The 26448-nt window shown below is 36.6% G+C and overlaps 1 protein-coding gene across 3 annotated transcripts in view; it reads right to left on the reverse strand.

Annotated features, from left to right (window-relative positions):
* The window catches only part of LRP6 (LDL receptor related protein 6), a 170383-nt gene that overhangs the window by 14402 nt on the left and 129533 nt on the right, over positions 1-26448 (reverse strand). For 2 of the 3 annotated variants that reach the window (XM_049882498.1, XM_049882500.1), the window contains 7 exons: positions 24755-24957; positions 22813-23024; positions 21715-21905; positions 18125-18334; positions 16007-16132; positions 4134-4370; positions 3399-3509 (listed from right to left, as the gene is read on the reverse strand). In XM_049882498.1, coding sequence (XP_049738455.1) covers positions 3399-3509; positions 4134-4370; positions 16007-16132; positions 18125-18334; positions 21715-21905; positions 22813-23024; positions 24755-24957 — 1290 coding nt within the window. The remainder of the gene's footprint in view (positions 1-3398; positions 3510-4133; positions 4371-16006; positions 16133-18124; positions 18335-21714; positions 21906-22812; positions 23025-24754; positions 24958-26448) is intronic. The other variant, XM_049882499.1, reaches the window with a different exon arrangement.

Consider the following 26448-nt stretch of genomic DNA (forward strand, 5'->3'; position numbering starts at 1 on the left):
AGTGCCTTGGGATCTAGTGACTTTCAAATGCCGAGTTTCAAAAAAGAATAACTTATAGTCACTATACCTTGTGGGGGGTAGCCCTGGTGGCACAGTGGTCAAGAGCTGTGGCTGCTAACCAAAAGGTCAGCAGTTCTAATCTACCAGCTGCTCCTTGGAAACCCTATGGGGCAGTTCTACTCTGTCCTATAGGGTTGCTAGGAGTCGGAATTGACTCGGAAGCAATGAGTTTTTATACCTTGGGGGTGCAATGGTTAAGTGTTCAGCTGCTAACTGAAAGATCGGCAGTTTGAACCCACCAGCCACTCTGCAGGAAAACAGGCCTGGAGATCTGCTCCCTTATAGATTTCCACCAGGAAACCCTATGGGGCAGTTTTACTCTGTCCTATAAGGTCGCTATGAATCAGAACTGACTCCATGGCAATGGGTTACTACACCTTTATAGTTACACCCTCCCCTCACCCTTAACCTCTAGCAACCGCTGATCTGCTCTTTATCCCCAACCATACAGTATGTAACCTTAGGAAACTGACTATTCCCCCCTCCCCCAGCCCTGTATAATGCCTTTGAAGGAACCCTGGTAGTTAAGCTCTGGGCCGCCAACTGTAACCCAAAGGCTGGCGGCTGGAACCTACCCAACTGCTCTATGGGAGAAAAGACCTTGCGATCTGCTCCCATTAAGATTTCAGCCTAGGAAACCCTATGGGCAGTTCTACTCTGTCATATACGGTTTCTGGAATTTCTGGAATTGATTCACCACCACACAACAATACCCAATTTCTAATCTCAGGGTCACACCTTAAACCACTGAAGTCATACCACCCTTACCACCATACTGAAACTACTCTGGCAAAAAGTCAAAGTTGCCCTATTTGTCACATTCAATAAACTTTTCATCTTACTGCCTTCTCTACACATTCAATACTGTTGGCTCCCCACCCCACCTCCCCCTACTCAAAAAAAAAAAAATCCTGCCTGATCAATATTATTTTAAGACACCACTCTCTTGGTTTTTTTTTTTTATCACTGTTTGTTGGCTTCATTCTCTTCTGCTGGCCATGTAAGTGCAGGTGCTTCCCAGAGTTCTATTCACCTTGTTATCCTCCTCTACTTATTCCCCCGGGAGACTTCATCCACTGCCACAGCTTTAATTACCATCAACACACTGAAGAACCCCAACTCTCTCTCCTGAGCTATGGGTCTACATAGTAAACAATCTCCTGAACAGCTTCAACGGGCTATTCCACAGGCATCTTTAGTGCAACATATCCCAAACTGAACTCATCACCACTATCATCTGTCACTTTTCCTAGGTTCTAGGGTCATACATAAATGAAGTAGTCCAGTATATGACAATAAAAAGAGCCTGTTGCAAAATGGAAAGTGCATGCTTGCCTAAAGACATTCAGATTAAATTAAAAAACAAAACCAAATTAACAAAAAACAATGCCTCATTACATCTGTAGCTAGGTTATGGAATGATTGCTCAGTTTTCAATCCCTGCTATGTAATGACTCCAGTCACTCAATGAGGTACCTGTGAGTCAAATTTATAAACTATATCTAAGTGGCTACCAAACTTTTTTTATTCTAATTTTGAAATAACTCAAATCTATCCCCTCCCTTCCACCACCAATGCTCCTCCTCTTGATTTAGATATTCGTCGTCATCTTCTCCCTAAGCATTTTTAAACTGCAGAGTTGCAAGTCATTAGTGGAGCTGAGAGTGATTTAGTAAGTTGTAACCAGTGTTTTAAAAATATGAAATAGACCAGAGAACATCAAAATTCATACATGATATGGGTAAATATTGTTGTGTAACACTTGTGTTTTTTTATGCATGTGCTCACTTCTTTGCATTCCTTTTGATGTCCTCAAAAAAGTTTGAAAGCAACCCATCTAACAGATTTCCCTACCTGTAATCTTGTCACCTCCAACCCATCTCTTCACAGCTTTGCCATTTATGTGGTCATGCTAGTCCTTTACTAAAAATTTTTAATGATTCTGTTGTTACAGAATATAGTCTAAGTTCTTTAGAAGAAAAACAAAGTCCTCCATGATCCTACTTCTATCTATGTTATCTCCTGCTGATACTGCTTAAATACACAGCCGATATTTTGGTAGTCCCAACTATAGCGTCGTTATGAATCGGAATCGACTCAACAGCAACGGGTTATTTTCATGAAGTTTCCCAAAGGTGCCTGTTTTAACTCCTTTCTGTTTTTGAATGGGATATTCCTTCTGCCTGGAATACAGTATTTCCACCTGTTTGCATAATGAATATTCAATCTAAGTATTTCCTCTAAAAAGGCTTCCTTGATCAATCCCATCTGCATTTGGCTACTCTCTTTTTGTACTACTACTTGTATATCTATTAAAGCACTTTTTATATCACTTATCACACTATTATCAATAGCATCTACTGTGAGACAATGTTTTATATACATTAGAAAATTTAATCTTACAACCACCAGTCTAAGTATTATTATCTTTATTTTAAAGATAATGAAAGTAAGTTTTAGCAAAAACAAATAATTTGTCAGTAAGGGGAGGGGCTAAGATTAAAATTCACCTCTGCCTGGCTCTAAAATCCCTATTCTTACTATTATCTTAACCATAGAGGGCTTTGAGAAGTCCCATGTATCCTCAGCATATAGCACTGTGTCTAGCTTGCTTAATAAATTAACAGACTTTCACAGTCTTGTAAACTTGGACTTTGTAAAAACACTATCTTAAAATTCTTCATTACAGATAAGAGTATTTAAATGAGTCCTATCTAAACTGCCACAAACCAATTTTGACTGATTAGTCCTGGCTTATGGTGAATTTTATTCAGAATTAAGTTTATCAGTTTGGGATACAATATACGTTAGGGCATTGGTCTGTAGTTATGAACCTTGAGGAAACTACAGACTGTTGGAAAATCTTCAGCCCCTAAGCCTGGCCCAAGTATCCTCAGGCTGCCATTTTAAGAAATCTCTTAAAGTCTTCTAGCCACTGAGTAAGTAGTGAAAACAGGGCAAGGAAGTAATGGGAGACAGTAAAAAATGGACTAACGTAAAGAAACTCTAGATTTAGATCGCTGATTGATTTCTGCATACCTAAATTGTTTGAGAATTTCCTAACTACAGTTGTGGCAGAGTGACACTTATTCTCTTCTGGTGTTCTACTAAATGTTTCTGTGAATATTTTTATGCATAAGAAAAACTGTCTTTAATAAATTATTAAAAACAAGGCATAAAAAATCCCCGACACAGGTTACTGGCTTAATATGAATACATATTTCTTAATAAGGAAATACTGATTATAAGTGAATATCACACATACGAAAGAAGAGGAAAAAAAGTATTTTTTAGAATCTCCTATAAGAAGTAATTTACAAGGTTTTAGTCCCACTTACAACAATCCAGTTCATCTGATTTGTCACTGCAATCCACATTATGATCACATTTCTTGTGTTTTCCAATGCACTGACCATTGGCACAACGGAACTGATCAATTAAACAAAGCACTGGGGAAAAATGCAAATAGTTTTCTTATTTTACTATCATGTAAAGCCAATCTCTGGCAATAGTCAAAAGGTACTTTCTGAGTGCAAACAAAAAACAAATTACACTTTTAGATGTAACTTAAAAATGGTAATTTCCATTGGTAGAAGAAGATAAAGAAAAAGGGCAGAAAAGGCATCCAGCAGGAAATTTCCTATATTATTCTTTATGTTAAACTTCCTCTTTCACTAATAATCCTGTCGATTAACCTAAAGAGTTTTTAAGAACTTGTTTGGTCATTTTTCATTAAATGTGGAGGAGAAAGGAGAATACCCAGGATCTTAGATTATAATAAATAAATCCACTAATTCAGAGTAAATTGGAAATATGATTTTTTATACATTAAAGGCCTAATATTTTGGTCTCACTCCTCAATTTCCAAAGATTATTAACCTATGTAAATCTTATGCATTGAAGTGAATTAAAACAACAATTTGGAACATGCTACTATATTACATTCAGGTGCAACATAGCCAAAGGTGCTTGAAAAACCCCAAGTCTACTGCTGAGCCAAAGCAGCACTCTGAATTTCAAACAACTTAATGAAAAGAGAATCACATAACAAGTCGCTGAAGAATTTTGGATACCTTCACAGTTCTTCTCATCTGATTTATCCTGGCAGTTTGCATCTCCATTGCATCGGAGGGCACCATCAATACACTGCCCACTGGCACACTGGAACTGAGACTCAGAGCAGACAGGACAATTGAGCTCATCACTGTGGTCTTCACATTCAGTAAAACCATCACACCGCCAAGCCACAGGGATACAGTCAATTTCCCCCGTGAAACAAGTAAATTGCTGAGGAGAGCATGTCGGAGGTTCTTCAAATAAACAAGGATGGGGAAGGGAGTGACAAAAACACAATATTGGTCATACAGAGCTACAAACATTTCTACTTAAGCAAGGCTCATTTAATAATTCGTATATACAAAACACTTCATAATAGATATAATTTGTAAGCTATCTCATCTAACAACAGGAAAAATATTTATATTACTTTATTTAGATTCACTAACCTGCAAAACTACAAGGCATAAGTTTTCCGTTATATTGTAATTCAAGTAGAATTATCATATTTACAATCCATTATACTTTCACACATAACCTAGGTATAACCCCTCAACAGCCTTTAAATACTTGAAAATTAGCTTAGAGGTTCTACTCCTCTGAGGTTCTCAAAGTACTGTCCATGAAGGCCTGGGGGTCCCCGAGATCTCTTTCAAGGGATGCACAGGTCAAAACTACTTTTATAATAAAACTAAGATGTCACCTGCCTTTCTCACTACATTTGCACTCATGCTATAAAAGGAATGGTGGGTAAAACTGCTGATGGGTAAATCGCAAGGCAGTTGCACCAAACTGTAGTAGTAGTCATTGTATTCTTCAAAACCACACACTCGCAGATTAAAAAAAAAGCCAGTTTTACTCAAGAATGTTCTTGTTATATACCTAAGTACCATGGTTTCACAAAGAAAAGCATGTGAGTTGCAGACTCAACTAGCTGCTTTTTTTCCCCACAGAACATAATTTTTACCTGAAGGAATGAATGACAGATAAACTATAGTTATTTTCACTTGGATGTCTGGCAGGCATTTTCTTAAAAATGGACCAAGTGAGCCTGTTACTTCAAGGAAAACAAGGGTCAGTACTTCCAGCAATGATAATATTTGAGCTTTGAAGCAGAAATTAGAATTTTGGAAAACCTGTATCCACCACTATGAACTTGACAGAATCCCAGTTCTTAAAGATTTTTCTGATGGTGATGCAGACCAATGTAATTTTTAAAAATATATATTGTATAGTAAAATGTATCAAAATTTGAAGACTGGGGAATTTCTAAATGGAATTCTAGTACAGTAAAACCTGCAAAAAGTCAGAACCTCTGTAAGGTGGAAACCTGTCAGAGAAGGAAAACATAAATATTTTCCATTAAAATGAGCGATTGAAAAGTAATAAGACTGCACCCTTTGAAAGGCAGAAACCTTTGTGAAACCCAGAAAAACAAGGCAGTCCCATCAAGTTCCAGCTCTCACAGGTTTCACTGTATTTTCAAATGATCAAGGCCTAAGGCCATAAATTCATACATGGGTAAAAGATCCATTCAGAGCATAAAATAGTTCAATGAATTTTAATAAGAGAGTATGAGAAGTTAATTGATATGGTTTCAAATTCCACACTGAAACTAAACTTGTAGGAAACTACCACTTATCAAGATTTGGTGTAGTATCCAAGATGAATATCCATGATTATTTAAAATTATTTTTAATATACTTCATTTATAAGAGCGTGTAATGCGTTATTTTTAATAATTTTTTTAAGGTCTTGGTTTTAAATTCTAATACAGTAAATATTGATAAATATAACTCTAATCCACATAACAAAAACTCTTTGGGGTCCTTGATCATTTTTTTAAATGTAAAAATATCCTGAGACCAGAAAGTTTGAGAATTGCCGTTTGAGTCCAACTTCCCTGTTTTATAGATGAGGAAACTGAGGTTCAGAGAGGCTAAGTGAGTGTGTAAGGTCACAGAGCTGGCTATAAACAAGGATAAGCCCAGGAAAACAGTTTCCTCAACTCTCAGCCCATAACTTATACTACTGTATCACAGGCTCACCGACTTCTTCTAAAATCTTGTCAGTTAGTAAATTCTTTGGAGAATACTCAAGCTATATTATAGACCATGGATCAGAACAGCCTTTATCTTTAAAATAGAGAATACTCAATATTACATACATATGAGGAATTATTTACTGAGAGTCTATTAGTTATTTAACACTGTACTCAATTGCGTAGAGAATAAAAAATAGATAAAACATGGTTTATGTCCTTTTAAGAGCTTTTAATTCAGCTGGGGAAGAGACTAACAAATATAAAATGATTACATTACTCTGAACTGCATGTTATGCAAACTGTGTGATACAAAAGTGTTGCAATTCAGAGAAAGGGAGAATAACAACACCGAGTGAAGTTTTCATAGATCACGAGGAGACTAGCTGTACTTTGAAAAATTAGTAAGATTACAGAATGGGTATGAAAGAAGAGAAATACATCCCTGAAATAAAATAAGTAAAGCCACAGGGGCAAAATAAAACAGAACACGCCACAATGATCATAGAACTCTGAATAGCCAAACAAAAATAAAGTAGACGAGTTAGCAAATATAAACACATCTTGAAGGTCGGGTAGAGGAATCTGGATTTTGTATTTCATTTATCTCTATTGTAAAACAATATTTAATCACAAAAAACTTGTACATGTTTACTGCAGTGTCATTCTTAACTAAAAATTGTAAACAGCACAAATATCTCTTCAACAGAATAATAAATGGTAGTATACTTCACAATGAAATACTACTCAGCAATAAAAGGGGGGAAAAAAAAACTACTGCTACAACTCAACTACATAGCTGAATCTCAAAAAATATTATATTAAGCAAGAGAATCCAGATGCGAAAAGCGTATACGCGTCATGGTTCCATTTATATGAAGTTCAAAAACAGGCAAGGCTAATCTATGGGGATAAAAATCAGAATAGTGGCTACTGTTGGAGAGGAAAATTGACTGATAAAAGTGACAGCAACATTCTATATTATGAGTTGGTTGTTGGGAACAAAGTTGTGTGTATTTGTCAAACTCACTGACAATCCATTTAATACCTAAATTTAAAAATCACTAAATATACAAGCAAAAAAAAAAATCAGAGGCCTTTTAATGAACATTTCTTAAATGAAAGGTAGTAACTGATTTCATTTTATCTATGTTCTCATTACATAAAGGGAAATTTTTGTCTGTTTTGATGAGGCTAAGCCCTGGCTTGCCTTATTAAAGTAACAGTTGAGCACCTTGATATGGAAACACTTGCTATTTTTTGACATTTCAAGTATCAGAGCTTAATTTTTACTGTGCCCATGTCTGATCTCCCCAACAAAACTGCCTGCTCTATTTTAAACATCTTCAAATCCCTTACAGTTGTCATCATAGTAGAAAACACCATTTTAATAACTTTTTTCTTCACTTGAGACAACATTTTGGCTACATATTTATGTCAGTTTCATGAAAGTAATGTTTAACTGTATATAAACTCAGTTTTTTCACTTAATAATTTTCCTATTGTCAGAAATTAGATTGTTTTTAAATTTCCACCATTGTAGACAGCAGCAGTATGTAGCTTTTTCCTCCAGTTGAATTAACTTGAAGTTATTCCCAAGAAGGAGATTTCTGAACTAAGAAAACGAATATTATCTTGGTGCTTGATACTGCCATAGTGCTTTAATGAAAGCAATGTACCAGTCTGTTATGCCACCATAAGTGATTAAACTACTCAGTGGTATCTTAAAAATATTTTTCTAAGTAAATAGGTATGAAGCATTTAAATTCAAGAACATAAATGACTGCAAACTGCTCGTGGGTTTGAACAAAAGTGTACATAATAAAAGTGATCCTTAGGGGCGGAGCCAAGATGGCGGACTAGGCAGACGCTACCTCGGATCCCTCTTACAACAAAGACACGGAAAAACAAGCGAATCGATCACATACATAACAATCTATGAACCCTGAACAACAAACACAGATTTAGAGACGGAGAACGAACTAATACGGGGAAGCAGCGATTGTTTTCAGAGCCTGGAGCCAGCGTACCAGTCAGGAAGAGCAGCGTCCCAGCCGGAGAACCGTCCCGCCGGGATTTGAACTGGACGCAGCGGATTTTCTGGAAAAACTAGTTTCCCAGTGATGGCTCGGAGACAACAATCCATATCAAACCACTTAAAGAAACAGACCATGACAGCTTCTCCAACCCCCCAAAACAAAAGAATCAAAATCTTTCCCAAATGAAGATACAATCCTGGAATTATCAGATACAGAATATAAAAAGCTAATTTACAGAATGCTTAAAGATATCACAAATGAAATTAGGAAAACTGCAGAAAAAGCCAAGGAACACACCGATAAAACTGTTGAAGAACTCAAAAAAATTATTCAAGAACATAGTGGAAAAATTAATAAGTTGCAAGAATCCATAGAGAGACAACATGTAGAAATCCAAAAGATTAACAATAAAATTACAGAATTAGACAACGCAATAGGAAGTCAGAGGAGCAGACTCGAGCAATTAGAATGCAGACTGGGACATCTGGAAGACCAGGGAATCAACACCAACATAGCTGAAAAAAAATCAGATAAAAGAATTAAAAAAAATGAAGAAACCCTAAGAATTATGTGGGACTCTATCAAGAAGGATAACCTGCGGGTGATTGGAGTCCCAGAACAGGGAGGGGAGACAGAAAACACAGAGAAAATAGTTGAAGAACTCCTGACAGAAAACTTCCCTGACATCATGAAAAACAAAAGGATATCTATCCAAGATGCTCATCGAACCCCATTTAAGATTGATCCAAAAAGAAAAACACCAAGACATATTGTCATCAAACTCACCAAAACCAAAGATAAACAGAAAATTTTAAAAGCAGCCAGGGAGAAAAGAAAGGTTTCCTTCAAGGGAGAGTCAATAAGAATAAGTTCAGACTACTCAGCAGAAACCATGCAGGCAAGAAGGGAATGGGATGACATATACAGAACACTGAAGGAGAAAAACTGCCAGCCAAGGATCATATATCCAGCAAAACTCTCTCTGAAATATGAAGGCGAAATTAAGATATTTACAGACAAACACAAGTTTAGAGAATTTACAAAAACCAAACCAAAGCTACAAGAAATACTAAAGGATATTGTTTGGTCAGAGAACCAATAATATCAGATATGAGCACAACACAAGGTCACAAAACAGAACGTCCTGATATCAACTCAAATAGGGAAATCACAAAAACAAACAAATTAAGATTAATTAAAAAAAAAAATACACATAACAGGGAATCATGGAAGTCAATAGGTAAAAGATCACAATAATCAAAAAGAGGGACTAAATACAGGAGGCATTGAACTGCCATATGGAGAGTGATACAAGGCGATAGAGAACAATACAAGTTAGGTTTTTACTTAGAAAAATAGGGGTAAATAATAAGGTAACCACAAAAAGGTATAACAACTCTATAACTCAAGATAAAAGCCAAGAAAAACGTAACGACTCAACTAACATAAAGTCAAACACTATGAAAATGAGGATCTCACAATTTACTAAGAAAAACGCCTCAGCACAAAAATGTGGAAAAATGAAATTGTCAACAACACACATAAAAAGGCATCAAAATGACAGCACTAAAAACTTATTTATCTATAATTACACTGAATGTAAATGGACTAAATGCACCAATAAAGAGACAGAGAGTCACAGACTGGATTAAGAAACACGATCCATCTATATGCTGCCTACAAGAGACACACCTTAGACTTAGAGACACAAACAAACTAAAACTCAAAGGATGGAAAAAAGTATATCAAGCAAACAATAAGCAAAAAAGAACAGGAGTAGCAATATTAATTTCTGACAAAATAGACTTTAGACTTAAATCCACCACAAAGGATAAAGAAGGACACGATATAATGATAAAAGGGACAATTGGTCAGGAAGACATAACCATATTAAATATATATGCACCCAATGACAGGCCTGCAAGATACATAAATCAAATTTTAACAGAATTGAAAAGTGAGATAGATACCTCCACAATTATAGTAGAAGACTTCAACACACCACTTTCGGAGAAGGACAGGACATCCAGTAAGAAGCTCAATAGAGACACGGAAGATCTAATTACAACAATCAACCAACTTGACCTCATTGACTTATACAGAACTCTCCACCCAACTGCTGCAAAATATACTTTTTTTTCTAGCGCACATGGAACATTCTCTAGAATAGACCACATATTAGGTCATAAAACAAACCTTTGCAGAGTCCAAAACATCGAAATATTACAAAGCATCTTCTCAGACCACAAGGCAATAAAAATAGAGATCAATAACAGAAAAACTAGGGAAAAGAAATCAAATACTTGGAAAATGAACAATACCCTCCTGAAAAAAGACTGGGTTATAGAAGACATCAAGGAGGGAATAAGGAAATTCATAGAAAGCAACGAGAATGAAAATACTTCCTATCAAAACCTCTGGGACACAGCAAAAGCAGTGCTCAGAGGCCAACTTATATCGATAAATGCACACATACAAAAAGAAGAAAGAGCCAAAATCAGAGAACTGTTCCTACAACTTGAACAAATAGAAAGTGAGCAACAAAAGAATCCATCAGGCTCCAGAAGAAAACAAATAATAAAAATTAGAGCTGAACTAAATGAATTAGAGAACAGAAAAACAATTGAAAGAATTAACAAAGCCAAAAGCTGGTTCTATGAAAAAATTAACAAAATTGATAAACCATTGGCTAGACTGACTAAAGAAATACAGGAAAGGAAACAAATAACCCGAATAAGAAATGAGAAGGACCACATCACAACAGAACCAAATGAAATTAAAAGAATCATTTCAGATTATTATGAAAAATTGTACTCTAACAAATTTGAAAACCTAGGAGAAATGGATGAATTCCTGGAAAAACACTACCTACCTAAACTAACACATTCAGAAGTAGAACAACTAAATAGACCCATAACAAAAAAAGAGATTGAAACGGTAATCAAAAAACTCCCAACAAAAAAAAGCCCTGGCCCGGACGGCTTCACAGCAGAGTTCTACCAAACTTTCAGAGAAGAGTTAACACCACTACTTCTGAAGGTATTCCAAAGCGTAGAAAATGACGGAATACTACCCAACTCATTCTATGAAGCCACCATCTCCCTGATACCAAAACCAGGTAAAGACATTACAAAAAAAGAAAATTATAGACCTATATCCCTCATGAACATTGATGCAAAAATCCTCAACAAAATTCTAGCCAATAGAATCCAACAACACATCAAAAAAATAATTCACCCTGATCAAGTGGGATTTATACCAGGTATACAAGGCTGGTTTACTATCAGAAAAACCATTAATGTAATCCATCACATAAATAAAACAAAAGACAAAAACCACATGATCTTATCAATTGATGCAGAAAAGGCATTTGACAAAGTCCAACACCCATTTATGATAAAAACTCTTCCTAAAATAGGAATTGAAGGAAAATTCCTCAACATAATAAAGGGCATCTATGCAAAGCCAACAGCCAATATCACTCTAAATGGAGAGAACCTGAAAGCATTTCCCTTGAGAACGGGAACCAGACAAGGATGCCCTTTTATCACCGCTCTTATTCAACATCGTGCTGGAAGTCCTAGCCAGGGCAATTAGGCTAGACAAAGAAATAAAAGGTATCTGGATTGGCAAGGAAGAAGTAAAGTTATCACTATTTGCAGATGACATGATTATATACACAGAAAACCCTAATGAATCCTGCAGAAAACTACTGAAACTAATAGAAGAGTTTGGCAGAGTCTCAGGTTATAAAATAAACATACAAAAATCACTTGGATTCCTCTACATCAACAAAAAGAACACCGAAGAGGAAATAACCAAATCAATACCATTCACAGTAGCCCCCAAGAAGATAAGATACTTAGGAATAAATCTTACCAAGGATGTAACAGACCTATACAAAGAAAACTACAAAGCTCTACTACAAGAAATTCAAAAGGACATACTTAAGTGGAAAAACATACCCTGCTCATGGATAGGAAGACTTAACATAGTAAAAATGTCTATTCTACCAAAAGCCATCTATACATTTAACGCACTTCCGATCCAAATTCCAATGTCATATTTTAAGGGGATAGAGAAACAAATCACCAATTTCATATGGAAGGGAAAGAAGCCCCGGATAAGCAAAGCACTACTGAAAAAGCAGAAGAAAGTGGGAGGCCTCACTTTACCTGACTTCAGAACCTATTATACAGCCACAGTAGTCAAAACAGCCTGGTACTTGTACAACAACAGGCACATAGACCAATGGAACAGAATTGAGAACCCAGACATAGATCCATCCACGTATGAGCAGCTGATATTTGACAAAGGACCAGTGTCAATTAATTGGGGAAAAGATAGCCTTTTTAACAAATGGTGCTGGCATAACTGGATATCCATTTGCAAAAAAATGAAACAGGACCCATACCTCACACCATGCACAAAAACTAACTCCAAGTGGATCAAAGACCTAAACATAAAGACTAAAACGATAAAGATCATGGAAGAAAAAATTGGGACAACCCTAGGAGCCCTAATACAAGGTATAAACAGAATACAAAACATTACCAAAAATGATGAAGAGAAACCCGATAACTGGGAGCTCCTAAAAATCAAACACCTATGCTCATCTAAAGACTTCTCCAAAAGAGTAAAAAGACCACCTACAGATTGGGAAAGAATTTTCAGCTATGACATCTCCGACCAGCGCCTGATCTCTAAAATCTACATGATTCTGTCAAAACTCAACCACAAAAAGACAAACAACCCAATCAAGAAGTGGGCAAAGGATATGAACACACATTTCACTAAAGAAGATATTCCGGCAGCCAACAGATACATGAGAAAATGCTCCCGATCATTAGCCATTAGAGAAATGCAAATTAAAACTACAATGAGATTTCATCTCACACCAGCAAGGCTGGCATTAATCCAAAAAACACAAAATAATAAATGTTGGAGAGGCTGCGGAGAGATTGGAACTCTTATACACTGCTGGTGGGAATGTAAAATGGTACAACCACTTTGGAAATCTATCTGGCGTTATCTTAAACAGTTAGAAATAGAACTACCATACAACCCAGAAATCCCACTCCTCGGAATATACCCTAGAGATACAAGAGCCTTCATACAAACAGATATATGCACACCCATGTTTATTGCAGCTCTGTTTACAATAGCAAAAAGTTGGAAGCAACCAAGGTGTCCATCAACGGATGAATGGTTAAATAAATTGTGGTATATTCACACAATGGAATACTACGCATCGATAAAGAACAGTGACGAATCTCTGAAACATTTCATAACATGGAGGAACCTGGAAGGCATTACGCTGAGCGAAATGAGTCAGAGGCAAAAGGACAAATATTGTATAAGACCACTATTATGAGATCTTGAGAAATAGTAAACCTGAGAAGAACACATACTTTTGTGGTTACGAGGGTGGGGAGGGAGAGAGGGTGGGAGAGGGTTTTTTATTGATTAATCAGTAGATAAGAACTGCTTTAGGTGAAGGGAAAGACAACACTCAATACATGGAAGGTCAGCTCAATTGGACTGGACCAAAAGCAAAGAAGTTTCCGGGATAAAATGAATGCTTCAAAGGTCAGTGGAGCAAGGGCGGGGGTATGGGGAACATGGTTTGCGGGGACTTCTAAGTCAATTGGCAATATAATTCTATTATGAAATCATTCTGCATCCCACTTTGAAATGTGGCGTCTGGGGTCTTAAATGCTAACAAGCGGCCATCTAAGATGCATCAATTGGTCTCAACCCACCTGGAGCAAAGGAAAATGAAGAACACCAAGGCCACACGACAACTAAGAGCCCAAGAGACAGAAAGGGCCACATGAACCAGAGACCTACATTACCCTGAGACCAGAAGAACTAGTTGGTGCCTGGCCACAATCGATGACTGCCCTGACAGGGAGCACAGCAGAGGACCCCTGAGGGAGCAGGAGATCAGTGGGATGCAGACCCCAAATTCTCATAAAAAGACCAAACTTAATGGTCTGACTGAGACTAGAGGAATCCCGGCGGCCATGCTCCCCAGACCTTCTGTTGGCACACGACGGGAACCATCCCCGAAGACAACTCATCAGACATGAAAGGGACTGGTCAGCGGGTGGAAGAGAGATGCTGATGAAGAGTGAGCTAATTATATCAGGTGGACACTTGAGATTGTGTTGGCAACTCTTGTCTGGAGGGGGGATGGGAGGATAGAGAGAGAGGGAAGCTGGCAAAACTGTCAAGAAAGGAGAGACTGAAAGGGCTGACTCAAGAGGGGGAGAGCAAGTGGGAGTAGGGAGTGAGATGTATGTAAACTTATATGTGACAGACTGATTGGATTTGTAAACGTTCACTTGAAGCTTAATAAAAGTTATAAAAAAAAAAAAAGTGATCCTTAGGAAAAACTAATTTATCAATGATACACAGGATGGACTCAAAAAAGAAAAAACTGGAATTACTGAGTCAGGAATTAACAACAAGGTTGGTTACCAGGATGGTAATGGCAATGAAAAAAGTAAAGATAATGACCAACAGGATAATAAATATGACTTTCAGGTTTCAGGTCTGAGAGACACAGAATGTGGTGCCACTGACAAATACAGGGTAACCTGGAAGAAGAAGTGAACTGGTTTATGTTCAGGTATACTGTTGGGGTGGGGGGGGGAGAAGAAGATGTAAAACAGTAAGTTTATAACATGACCTCATTTATATTCAAACCACAAAGGGAATATATACACCCACCCACCCACCCACCACCTATCCTCTTTGGGAATGAGAAAGATCTGAGAGGAGAGGGGAAGGAAACTTTAACATTTCATTTCCTGTCCCTCTATATTTAAAAAAACATTGCCATCTATTATTTTTATAATTAGAAAAATATATATATATACACATATTTCAAATTAAAAATATAAAAAGATAGGATTAAACATCAAAATATACTAGGCATCAGCAAGAAGGTAACAACTGACACACCGAGAAAAGAAATGTTTCAGGAAAACAATCAGGCAAGAGAAAGAACAGAGGGCTAAGGTATAAGTGAGTACCTACATTTATGGAGCAGAAGGAAAAAGAAGAGCTAGCAATCTAGACATAATTTGTGACATTTTTAGGCTTTTCTCTCTTCCCTTCTTTAAAGATTTGACATGCTTACCTGCAACTACCTGCTTGAAAACAAAAACTTGTACTGCTTAAGATTTTTTCAAAAGAAGATACTACTAAACAATGGTCTCTAGGTCTGAAAAGGCAGCCAAAACTTCAGTTGATTTGATCTTCTTGTCTGCCAAGGCTGACATGGTTTATTGTCAGGACTAACAGAGTAAGCACAGTTTTCAGTGGATACATTCCAACAATGATACATAAGCAGACAGAATTTAGATTCTAGTAGAAGGAGATTATAAGAGGTAGAATTAATTCATCTTGTTACTCTCTTGTGGGTAGGGTGGGAATCTACATCATTAACAGGAAATATACTCATTCATAGTCTGAGCTTCCCCCAATAAGGGCATTTTTTTAGTCCCAGGATTAGATTATACCTGTCAAAACGGTTTCACTCTTAGAAGAACTCAAAACTTAGTTCAGCGCAGACAAGTAGAACATAAGTGACCAATCAAGTTAGGGCACAGCACAACTGCACTGCCAAATCACAGAAAGCTAGAATAAGGTGTATTGTTGTTGTTACTAGGTGCCGTTGAGTTGATTCCGATGCACAGTGACCCTATGTACAAAAGAATGAAACACCGTCCCATCCTAAGTAAGATATGGAACATGTTAATTGGCGTTTAGGCTCGCACAAGAAAATTTTTAGCATGTTTACCTCCACATGATAGCTCATCTTGAAGCAGAACCAGGTGCATGGGACAAGAGCACCTTGTAGTACCATCCCCTTTCACAAGGCAAATATGTGAACAGCCACCATTATCCTGAGCACAAGGATGCTGCCCTGCAAATTAAAAGGGGGGAGGCACAACCCTGTCAAAATTCTTTCCAACAATTATTTATGAATTACCAAGAAAACCATACGTAAAATTGGCATGAACTTTATCTCTACACAATATGATTTCCTACTCCGTCCCCACACAACCTATAAGAAAATGGGAATAATAATTTATAAATACAAAATACTTGTAACTGATCACATGTTTTTATATATAGAATATCTTAAGCAAGGTAATCATATAGATCGTATTGATTTTTGTAAGCAAAGTCGATCACTGAACCTAAAATACTGCTGCAAACACAGTACGGAGAATCTTGAGATCTGGATATTATTCTATTTAAAATATAAAAACTCTTCTATACTCAAGATTTTTAACTCCGCAATTCTGCCTTTCTAAAAAGCGAAGATAATAATTAAGAAATCCACTGAAAATTAACGGGGCCACTAGCAGAAAAAGTCACTCAGAACTCTACCATTTAGAGAGAAACAAAATAATTAGTTTGATCAACCGCTGTAATACTACAAATGTCAAACTTCCTCCTATTTGGGCTCAGCTAAATAAACAAACCACGCAATCTTTCAAAATCTGTTCCACAAGTTAGATTTAATGAAATCTTTGTTACTAATTTTCTACTTGTATTAAAAGCAATTTAACATTTCTTATCACAGAGTATCGGCATCTAATGTAGTCACCTCTCTATTCTCTCTCACACAATAACATCAGTCCTGCTTCAATGTACGTTAATGAGATGGAGGCACCCAGTTATCTGCCAATGAGCAGATGTAGTATACTACGTATCTCAAAACTGACATAGGTTATTATATGCTAATACACAACCTATAAAGCAGTGTTTAACTTTTTAATTCCATGGCACTTTCGATAAACAAAAATTTCAGTCTCACGTTAGAAATTTTGAAACATGTTTTTCAAAATACAAAACCACATTTAAATGAACTTTTAAAAAAGAGATCCCCTCTGAAATTCTGAAAACCTCCGCTGAGATTTTCTGAAATGGAATATTCATATATCAACTGGATAAATAACTTGGGTATTATACCATTTATTTCCAGTAACAGTTCAGCACAAATTACCTTAGATGACTCAGAATGACAACTCTAAAATATCTAATTCTCAAATACCTCTAACTTTACTTCTAAGCTCATCCACAGTGGCAATATAATGAACACTTAAATTGAACAAACAATGGTGCTCTCATTCCTCTATTCTCCTTTCATTCTTCAATTTGATTTGAAAGCATTGTGCTGAGAAGTTAAGAAGTTTCAACAGTTCTCTCTCTAGTCCTCTATTTAACATCAGCATTCCTGGTACCATCATGTAACACCTGTAGTAGTGATTGCTATCAGGGTATTTTTTGATGCCAGACATATATTAATAAGAAACTAGGTCAAGATAATTAGTGACATTTACAATATAAATTTAAAAAGAACAAAAAAATAAGCAAATAACTTTATGGCTACTTTTTTAAGCTGGGAATTGAAAAATTTACCCAAGAGGGAAAAAAACAAGTCTTTATTGATTAAACACAGTCTTCTCCAAATTTAGAAACTAATTTTTGGTCTGTTTTGTTTTTAAGACTATGGCTAATCCATGATATCTATAGTCATCATTATATAAATATAATTCCTAATTTTTACTCAAACTACAGGATTGCAGAGGGAAGAAAGGAAAAAACAAAAGCTTTCTATTGGTGGTTCTCAAAGGCACTGAAGGAGGACAAGAGAAGGCATCAGAAGCAGAGTCTTTGTCAGACCTGGAGGGATTTTTCAGTTTCCTTTCCCTGATTCCTAGTTTATAAGATGTCTAACTTAAAAAAGCTATCAGGTGATTTTCATATTTAAAAAAAAAAAAAAAAAATGGCAAAGCTAAAAGTTCGAGAAAACCTTGATGACAGAGACACAAAAGAACAAAATCACCTTGATTTCTTTCAATAAACGTTTAAGTCCTCCAACTGGCAGTGGCCCATCCTCACTTACTGTATTCGTGAAGATTCAGCTCCTTTACTGCATGAATGTCACTAAGCTGGGCAATGCGAGCCTGGACTTTGGTTCTACCCTCTCGACCCATCATGTCAATTTTTTCAATCATTTGCTGTTGCTTATCAATCCAATATAGCCAATTTTCAAACACAGTCAGTCCCACAGGCTGCAAGATATTAGAGTCTTCCAATACTATCCGGTTGGCACCTTGGAAAAGGAGACATTCAACAAAATGATTCATGTGGGTCAAGTCATACATTCAACAACTACTCACTGAATACTAGCTAGATTCTAAAAGTACTACAATAGAAAATATAAGCTCTCTACCTCAAAACTCAAAAATCATGCTGAGAAGATATATGCATGCCATAAATTAGGCAATAAACTAAACGTTATATAATCAAGTGCAAATAAGTGCCCAATACACAGTAAATACTCTAGTGTATAGAAATGTAGAAAAGAACTGAAAGCAGTCATTTTCAAGTATTATTTTAGCAGGGTCTACTTTTCAAATTAAATCTTATGAAAAACTCTAACATAAAGGATTAAAATGGGCTATCTCTAGATGAAGCAGTGGGGGTAGGCTGAGAGCTCTTTCTAGTGATCTCTCCCACTCCCTGAGTACACCTGAGGCACCTCAGAAGAATAACTCCACCTCACCCTACCCAGCTTCTCAGAACAGTTTGAAAAAAATGACTCCTTGAGAGGCTACCCGGTTCAATCCTCACCCCAAGGTAAGAATTCTTTCTACAATGTCCCAAACACAGAGCCATCCAGAATCTGAAGAGGCATTCAGACTTTGTTGTTGGACAGTGAGAAAGTTCTTTCACACAATAGGTTGAAATCTGGGCTAAAATCTGTACCATCCCTTTCCCCACTGCTTCTCCCCCATTCAAAAAGAAAAAAAGTATATATTCATTCCTTCCTTCTTCCTCATAATAATCCTTCAAATACCTATAGAAGGTTTTCATTCTAAGTGAGAAGTTCAATCAAAGAAAAACATTAGCTTGTATTTTAGAAATACCAGGGAAAAGTTCCATGAAAGACGCAAGGATAAACCTGAATTTAAATAAACAGGAAAAGTGAAGAAATATTCCAAATAAGAAGGCATTGTCTAAGTCAACATTCAGATCCATGGTGGATTAAACACAAGTTTACTTATGGGCCCTCCTGAAATCCTACTACAATTATGATAAACAAGCAAAGCTAACCCACAGTGTTAGGAAGTCATGACTGTGATCACCTAAGGGAAAAAGGGAAGAGAGCGAAGGAGGGGCCTTTAGGATGCTGCTAATAGTCTATTTCTTGATCTGGAAGCTGGTTTTCATTTTGTGATGATTTACACCAGGCTGAACACATGATTTTTTGTACTTCTACTTAGAAGTCTGTTGTAAATTTAATTATTTATTATGCAAAAGTTAAATTTAAAATAAGCAATCTTAGCAATAAAAAAGGAGATATAGCCACAAATATAGTAGTGATTTAGAAAGTAAGAATAACATGAACTATATGCCAAGAATTTTAAGGACAGAGATGAAAACAGACAATTTCCCAGGTTAAAAAAATTATAAAAATCCATGTATCTTTACACATTAAAAAACGGAATCATTTGTTAAAAATCTACCTTTCTTCCCCAACTCTCTGAGAAAGACATGTCACTTACGAATATCATAAATTTAATCATGAGAAAACATCAGAAAAAAACAGAAGTTTAGAAACACTTTATAAAATAACTGGCTTTTATTCTTCAAAAAATGCCAATAGTGTGAAAGATGAAAGGCTGAGGGAATTGCTCTTGATGAAAGGAGACTAAATGTACATGACAAGTAAATCTGGTATGTGATTCTGGACTGAAATAAATTGCTGTAAAGGAAAGAAATTGGGATATCGACTACAGATTAAAGTATTATACCAATATTAAACTTCCTAAAATTGACAACTACACTGTGGCTATGTAAGAGAATATTCTTGTACTGAGGAAATACACACGGAAGGAACATGCGTAACAGGGCATTATGCATATAACCTACTTTCAAATAATTAAAAAAACTGGTACTCTAGACTTGTATGTTTGAACCATTTCATAACTAAGGATAAAAAAAAGCATAGACAAAAATGGAAGTTAATTCATTAAAAGTGTTAATGATAGTGTTTGGGGTGATTTTTCTTTTTATATTCTAAATTATCTTTAATGAACACGTTGCTTTCATAACAAAAAAAAAATCACATGTGAAGCGAATGTGATAAAAGGAAAAAAGGACAAGTACCTACAACAATAATAAAAGAGTTAAAACACTGACAAAACTATTGTACAAATTAGAGGAGGCATATGAGACACAGGTAGTCAGACGAAGGGAAAAATATACCATCCCAGGCATGTACAATTACATACATAAAGGCATAATGAAAGGGCTCATTTAAACCTGAAGACAGATTTTATTTTTACAAAATTATAAATGTATTCAAACATAAAAATTCAAATAATACAGAATTAGCGCACTAGCGTTAACAGTTAAATGCTCGGCGGTTAAATGAAAGGCTGGCAGTTCAAACCCACCCAGTGGTTTCGTGGGAGAAAGACCTGGTGATCTGCTCCCGTAAAGACTGCAGCCTAGAAAACCCTATGGGGCAGTTCTACTCTGTCACATAGGGTTGGTATGAGTCGAAAAGCGATCTGAAGGCACCTAACAACAACAACATTAGTACGTTAACCTTCCTGACCTGTCTTAAAGTATATATGCTTCTGTATCTCTCAAGGAACGCACAAACGTATATACCCATATTGTTTCTTCATAGTATATATACATTAAAAACAACAACAACAACAAAGCCAACCAAGCTGATGTCGACTTGATTCTAATTCATGGTGACTCCACGTGTGTCAGAGTAGAACTGTGCTCCATGGGGTTTCCAATGGTGAATTTTTCAGAAGTAGATTGCTAGGGCATTCTTCCGAGGTGCTTCTGGGTGAAATCAAATCTCCAACCTTTCAATTAGTAGCTGAGTGCATCAACCATGTGCACCACCCAGGGGCTCCATATCATTTTCAATTTTAAACAAAATTGGATCTTAAAATAAACATTGTTGTACAACTTAATTTTTTATTTATCCTTCTATGTCACTGTACACAGATCTACCTCATTCTTTTGAATTACTGAAATATTCCATACACTAGATAAATTTTCAAGTATTTCTCTGTAATAGACTATCACAAATAATGATCAGTGAACACCGTGTACACTTGAGTCAGTATTTCTGTTAAGACAGCTACCCAAAAGGAAACTGCCAGGTCAAAGGGAATACGTATTTTAAATCCTGACAGTTACTGGAAAACTGCCCTCCATAAACCAAACCACAAAATCAAACCTGTTGCTGTTGAGTCGATTCTGACTCATACGATGCTACAGGACAGAGTAGAACTGCCCCAAAGGGTTTCCAAGGAGCAGCTAGCTGGTAGATTTGAACTTCCAACCTTTTGGTTAGCAGCCGAGCTCTTAACTACAGTACCACCAGGGCTTCAACGCAAGAAAAATACAAACTTATCCAATGAATCATCTTAATAACAAGGCAATACTTTTCTTGGGTACCTGAGAGATCGCTGCTTTCGATTCGCCGGAGATCTGAATCAGCCCAAAAGAGCTTGCCCAATCTGCTATCAAGGGCTAAAGCAATTGGTTTACTTAAGCCACTGAAAAAGAGGACCTCCCGTTCTGTTCCATCCAAAGCAGCTCGTTCAATTTTGGGAGACCTTTCCTGAAGGTTGGTAAAATACATATACCTGAAGAAAAAAAGGAAACAATAAGTTACCAAAGCAAGAAGCCATATAAAATGAGAGTATTCTTGTTAATTAAGACAAATGGAGGTAAAATAGTATTTTAAAAGCTTATTCTAAATTACAGATAGAGGTTCTTAGGGAGGTTAATATATTAATAAAGTATCAAACACAGGAACATGTATGTTTTAGGAATAATATAATAAAAGCAGTGGCCAGAGAGACCTGGATGCAAAATTTTAAATTCCTTTTCTAATCAGCCCATTTAGTCACTAAAAATACATCCTATATAAATTATTCCTTATATTTAACTTCTAGACTTTATCCCTTCCCTGTAACTTTTGAAGTAAGCTACTTTCCCTAGTTTCAGTATCATTCATTCAGACACAATTAAGTACTGAGTATTTAATAAAAAAAAAAAATTATTTATTTATTAAATGCAAAGCTCTGAATTAAATGAAACAAGATAAATTAGATCTTATCATAAAGGAACCTAAAGTTTATGTAGGGAATTTAAGACTGAAAATAGCTAAGTATAAGGTAACCTGGAAAGGGCTAAGTAGAGAGGCACAGACATAGAATGCTAGGTATTTGGGAGAGGGGGCAATCACACGTGGTTCAGGGTGAGGTAGATGAAGGAAAACTTCACGGAGGATGTGGTAATTGAAATAGTCCTAGAGGTGTGGGTAGAATTTATACGTAAAGCAATAATGACCAAAGAAGGAAATTCTAGGCAGGGAAATCAGAGAAAGTATAAGCAAAGATACAGAAAAATGTAGGGATAGGTGGATGGAGAATATCAAGCTGTTCACCTGAGCACAGGACGCTTAAAGACAAATTAATGATGGGCTGAAAAGGAAGGTTAAGGGGGGTCTCAGATGCCAAGACATCTGATGCCACTTTAGTAACATACCCTTTCTCTGGGTTTACCACAATGGCTCGAGGTCTGTCTTGCTCTCCTTTCAGCACCACTCCAATGGATCGACCATCTAATCTTGTGACATTAATGACATTAGTGGCCTCACAAGTCCAGTAGATGTAGCGGCTATAAATATCAATGCTGAGGTCATAGGGCTGTATTTCTAGGTTCTGATTGGGAACTGAGCTCACAACCACAGTAAAGCTCTATGGAAAGAGAAAGACACACATATAGAAAATTAGACTCCAAGCCAGACAGCCCTGAAACAATTACTCACACTGCTTATGTAGTCACACACCTGGGAAGGAACTGAACAAGGGACACTTCTTACTTACAACAGCTACCCACAGAAAAGGATTATCCAGAGCAAAAGATCAACAGAGCTGAGGTTGAGAAACCCTGCTCTAGAGACAACAGCAATTAGTTAAAGACACAAAAACCACATCTATCAATCCCCTTTTTCTCTGGTCCTCAAAACCATTTTTTTAAAAAAAGATACTTACAAAGCCAGGCAAAAAGAGAGGCTTTGTCCATCATCTGTTCTATCTGAATAAATTGTATTTCATTTACTCCACATCTCTTAGGTCACATATTCCTTAATGAAGTTACTCAATTTTCTTGTCATGTCCTTGGCTATATAATAATAACTGTAATTTCCCTAAGCAGCCCTGATAACTGAAAGGTTGGCGGTTAGAAACCACCAGCGGCTCTGCAGGAGAAAGGCGTGGCAGTCTGTTTCTGTAGAGATCTACAGCCTTCAAAACCCTATGAGGTCGCTATGAGTTGGAACTGACTTGATGGCAGTGGGTTTGGTTTTTGTGGTTATAATTTCCCTGGTGGCCTACTGGTTTAGAGCTATGGCTGCTAACCAAAAGGTAGGCAGTTCGAATCCACCAGCCACTCCTTGGAAATCCTATGGGCCAGATCTACTCTGTCCTATAGGGTTCCTATGAGTTGGAATCAACTCGATGGCAATGGGTTTGGTTTTGGTGTAATTTCCACTTACCAGTTATCAGTTCATTGGTCCTGGCCTATAATATAGTGTATGGTCCATCTGCTATATAACTCTATAACTACTCCTAATGATCCCTCAGCAGCCTTACTTAACTTCCTTGCTCTTCATTGTGAGACAAGACACAGCAAACAATAGTATCCTGATCTCCCTAAATTTTAATACATTAAAAATACAACTTAACATCGTTGCTTTAAGGAAGACAACAAATAATTATTTTTAGTAATCCCAGTCTAACGCCACTTGACCACAGAAAGAAATCAAAGAATGGACAGTAGTATGCAGAACCATGACTGTATGAAAGCATAGATAAGATTTATTAATATTTTCACTCCCATCCCATAGTCAACAAATAGTATTTACAAAACAAAAAAATCCACTGAACCAACGGTAACACATACTACATATTTTTAATTTACTGAGATTTTGTTATATGTTTCTTATCCTCTGAACCTTCTAAATAACAATTAATTAGTTATTATAATTGTTATTTACTGAGCCCCTTCTATGTTCCAGGTACTAGTCTATGTGCTTTACGTTCCTTTCAGATCAAATGTTTATAAGAATCCTAGTAAGCAGTACATCTGAGATTAAAACTAAGGTCTATTTGATTTCAGTGCTGCCAACATTCCACATAAATGGAACCATAATGAAGAAATATATAAATGGAAGAGGGTGACAATGATAAAAACCATTAGCAATATGTGCACATAAGATATGCTAAAATAATTTTCATTTTTATACTATCATTAAACAATTGTTTACTCAAAAAAAAGAGTAAAAAAAGCTACTAGGTACAGAATTTAAGTTTGGACACCCCTGCACCCTCACACATAAAAGCAAAATCAAGACTTAAGTGAAATAGGATAACTGGTTTGTCCAGTTATTATGCAGAAGTGAATTTTGAACTGAGCCCTGAATTACCTGGCTGCCATCTTCTTGGGCCTTTCGAATCATGTTTTGTCGTGAGTCAATCCAATAGAGTTGCTTGTCCAGCGGGTCATAGTCGATGGCCCGGACATTCCGAAGGCTATGGATAGGAAGGATGATGTCAGGGCTCTGTTGTTCATCAATCACCATCCGGTTGATGGCACTCTTTTGACTGAAGAGCAGGAAAGTGGTAGGAGCTTAAAGAAAGGAAAAAGCACATCTGAAATACAGTTACCCTAAGTTCTGCATCACCCATAGATTTGACCAGCCTGTATGCTCTCATATAAAACAGGTGTAGAGGATGAAGAGGTAAATCTGAGGACAGAACCCTACAGCAAGCCTCTCAAAACTCTCTTCAGAGTGATACTAATTAGCACTCTAGTTATCAAACTAGTTATCAATTTACTCAATGATAAAGCCATCAGCCTATTTTTCTCCATCTTGTCTACAAAGATATGAGACTTAATTTCCGTGATGTTATGGATTGAAACGTGACCCCAAAAATATGTGTTGATGGAATTCTGTTTAAATATAGGGCTTTCTTTTGTTATGTTAATGAGGTCATACCAGTGCAGGTGGATCCTAAACCTTATTGTTTCTGAGTTATAAAAAGGCCAGAATACACACAAACGGGGGAACACAGATACCACATGAAGAAGTCAAGGAGTGCCAAGGAGCCGAAGAAGGGCCAGGGATACTGACAAGGAAGGAATCGACATGGCCAAAATCTGATTTGGACTTTTGGCCTTCCGAACTATAAGAAAATAAATTCTGTCTTTAAAGCCACTCACTTGTGGTATTTGTATTACAGCAGCACTACGTACAGAAGACAGTGAGGCATATGATGAAGACACACAGAGCTTTCCCAGTTCACCAAGTAATAACTCTATTCTTCCTTAACCTGTTCTTATGTGTGTTCAGTGGCAGGAAGACTAGGTTTCCAAGGTGAACACAAACTTTAAGACTGGTTTTAGTTTCAGCTCTCTCACCATCTAGTCATCTCATCTTAACTAAGTCACTGAACCCCTTCAGGTCAAAGTTTAACCAACTGTAAAATAAAGGTTATATCTGTCTTGTCCCTATCATCAAGTTACTACAAGAATTCTACAATATTTTAAAAACTGTAAGGCATTATATAAATGTAAAGTAAAATACTGTGTATAATTATCAGTAGTATCAGTAATAAACTTGGTATTAATAGGAATTAAACCCTCATAGATTGTGGACATAGACTTTATTTTGCTTAGTGTATGTAACTGTGGGAAGGTGGAGCAGGCAAAAATTACAAAAAAACTAACAGTAATAGATAGTATTTTTAAAAAAACTGAACCTGTTGCCGTGGAGTTGATTCTGACTCACAGCGACCCTACAGGACAGAGTAGAACTGCCCCATAGAGTTTCCAAGGAGTGCTTGGTGGATTCAAACTGCCAGCCTTTTAGTTAGCAGCTGTAGCTCTTAACCACCCTGCCAGGTAGTATTTAGTGAGTCCCTAATATGTGCCAAACACTGGGTTAGATGCTTCCATTTATTATCTCTAATTCTCTTAACAACCCTTGTATTTATATTTTCACTAAAAAAATTCTGTACTTTGTTACCTTCTACCCTACTGAACCACATCCTACTTCTCTCCCATAAATTTATTCTTTATGATGTAATCTCTCCCTACTTCTTTATCATATCTATCAAT

This window comes from Elephas maximus, chromosome 4, assembly GCF_024166365.1.
Source record: "Elephas maximus indicus isolate mEleMax1 chromosome 4, mEleMax1 primary haplotype, whole genome shotgun sequence".
Taxonomy (NCBI): Eukaryota; Metazoa; Chordata; class Mammalia; order Proboscidea; family Elephantidae; genus Elephas; species Elephas maximus.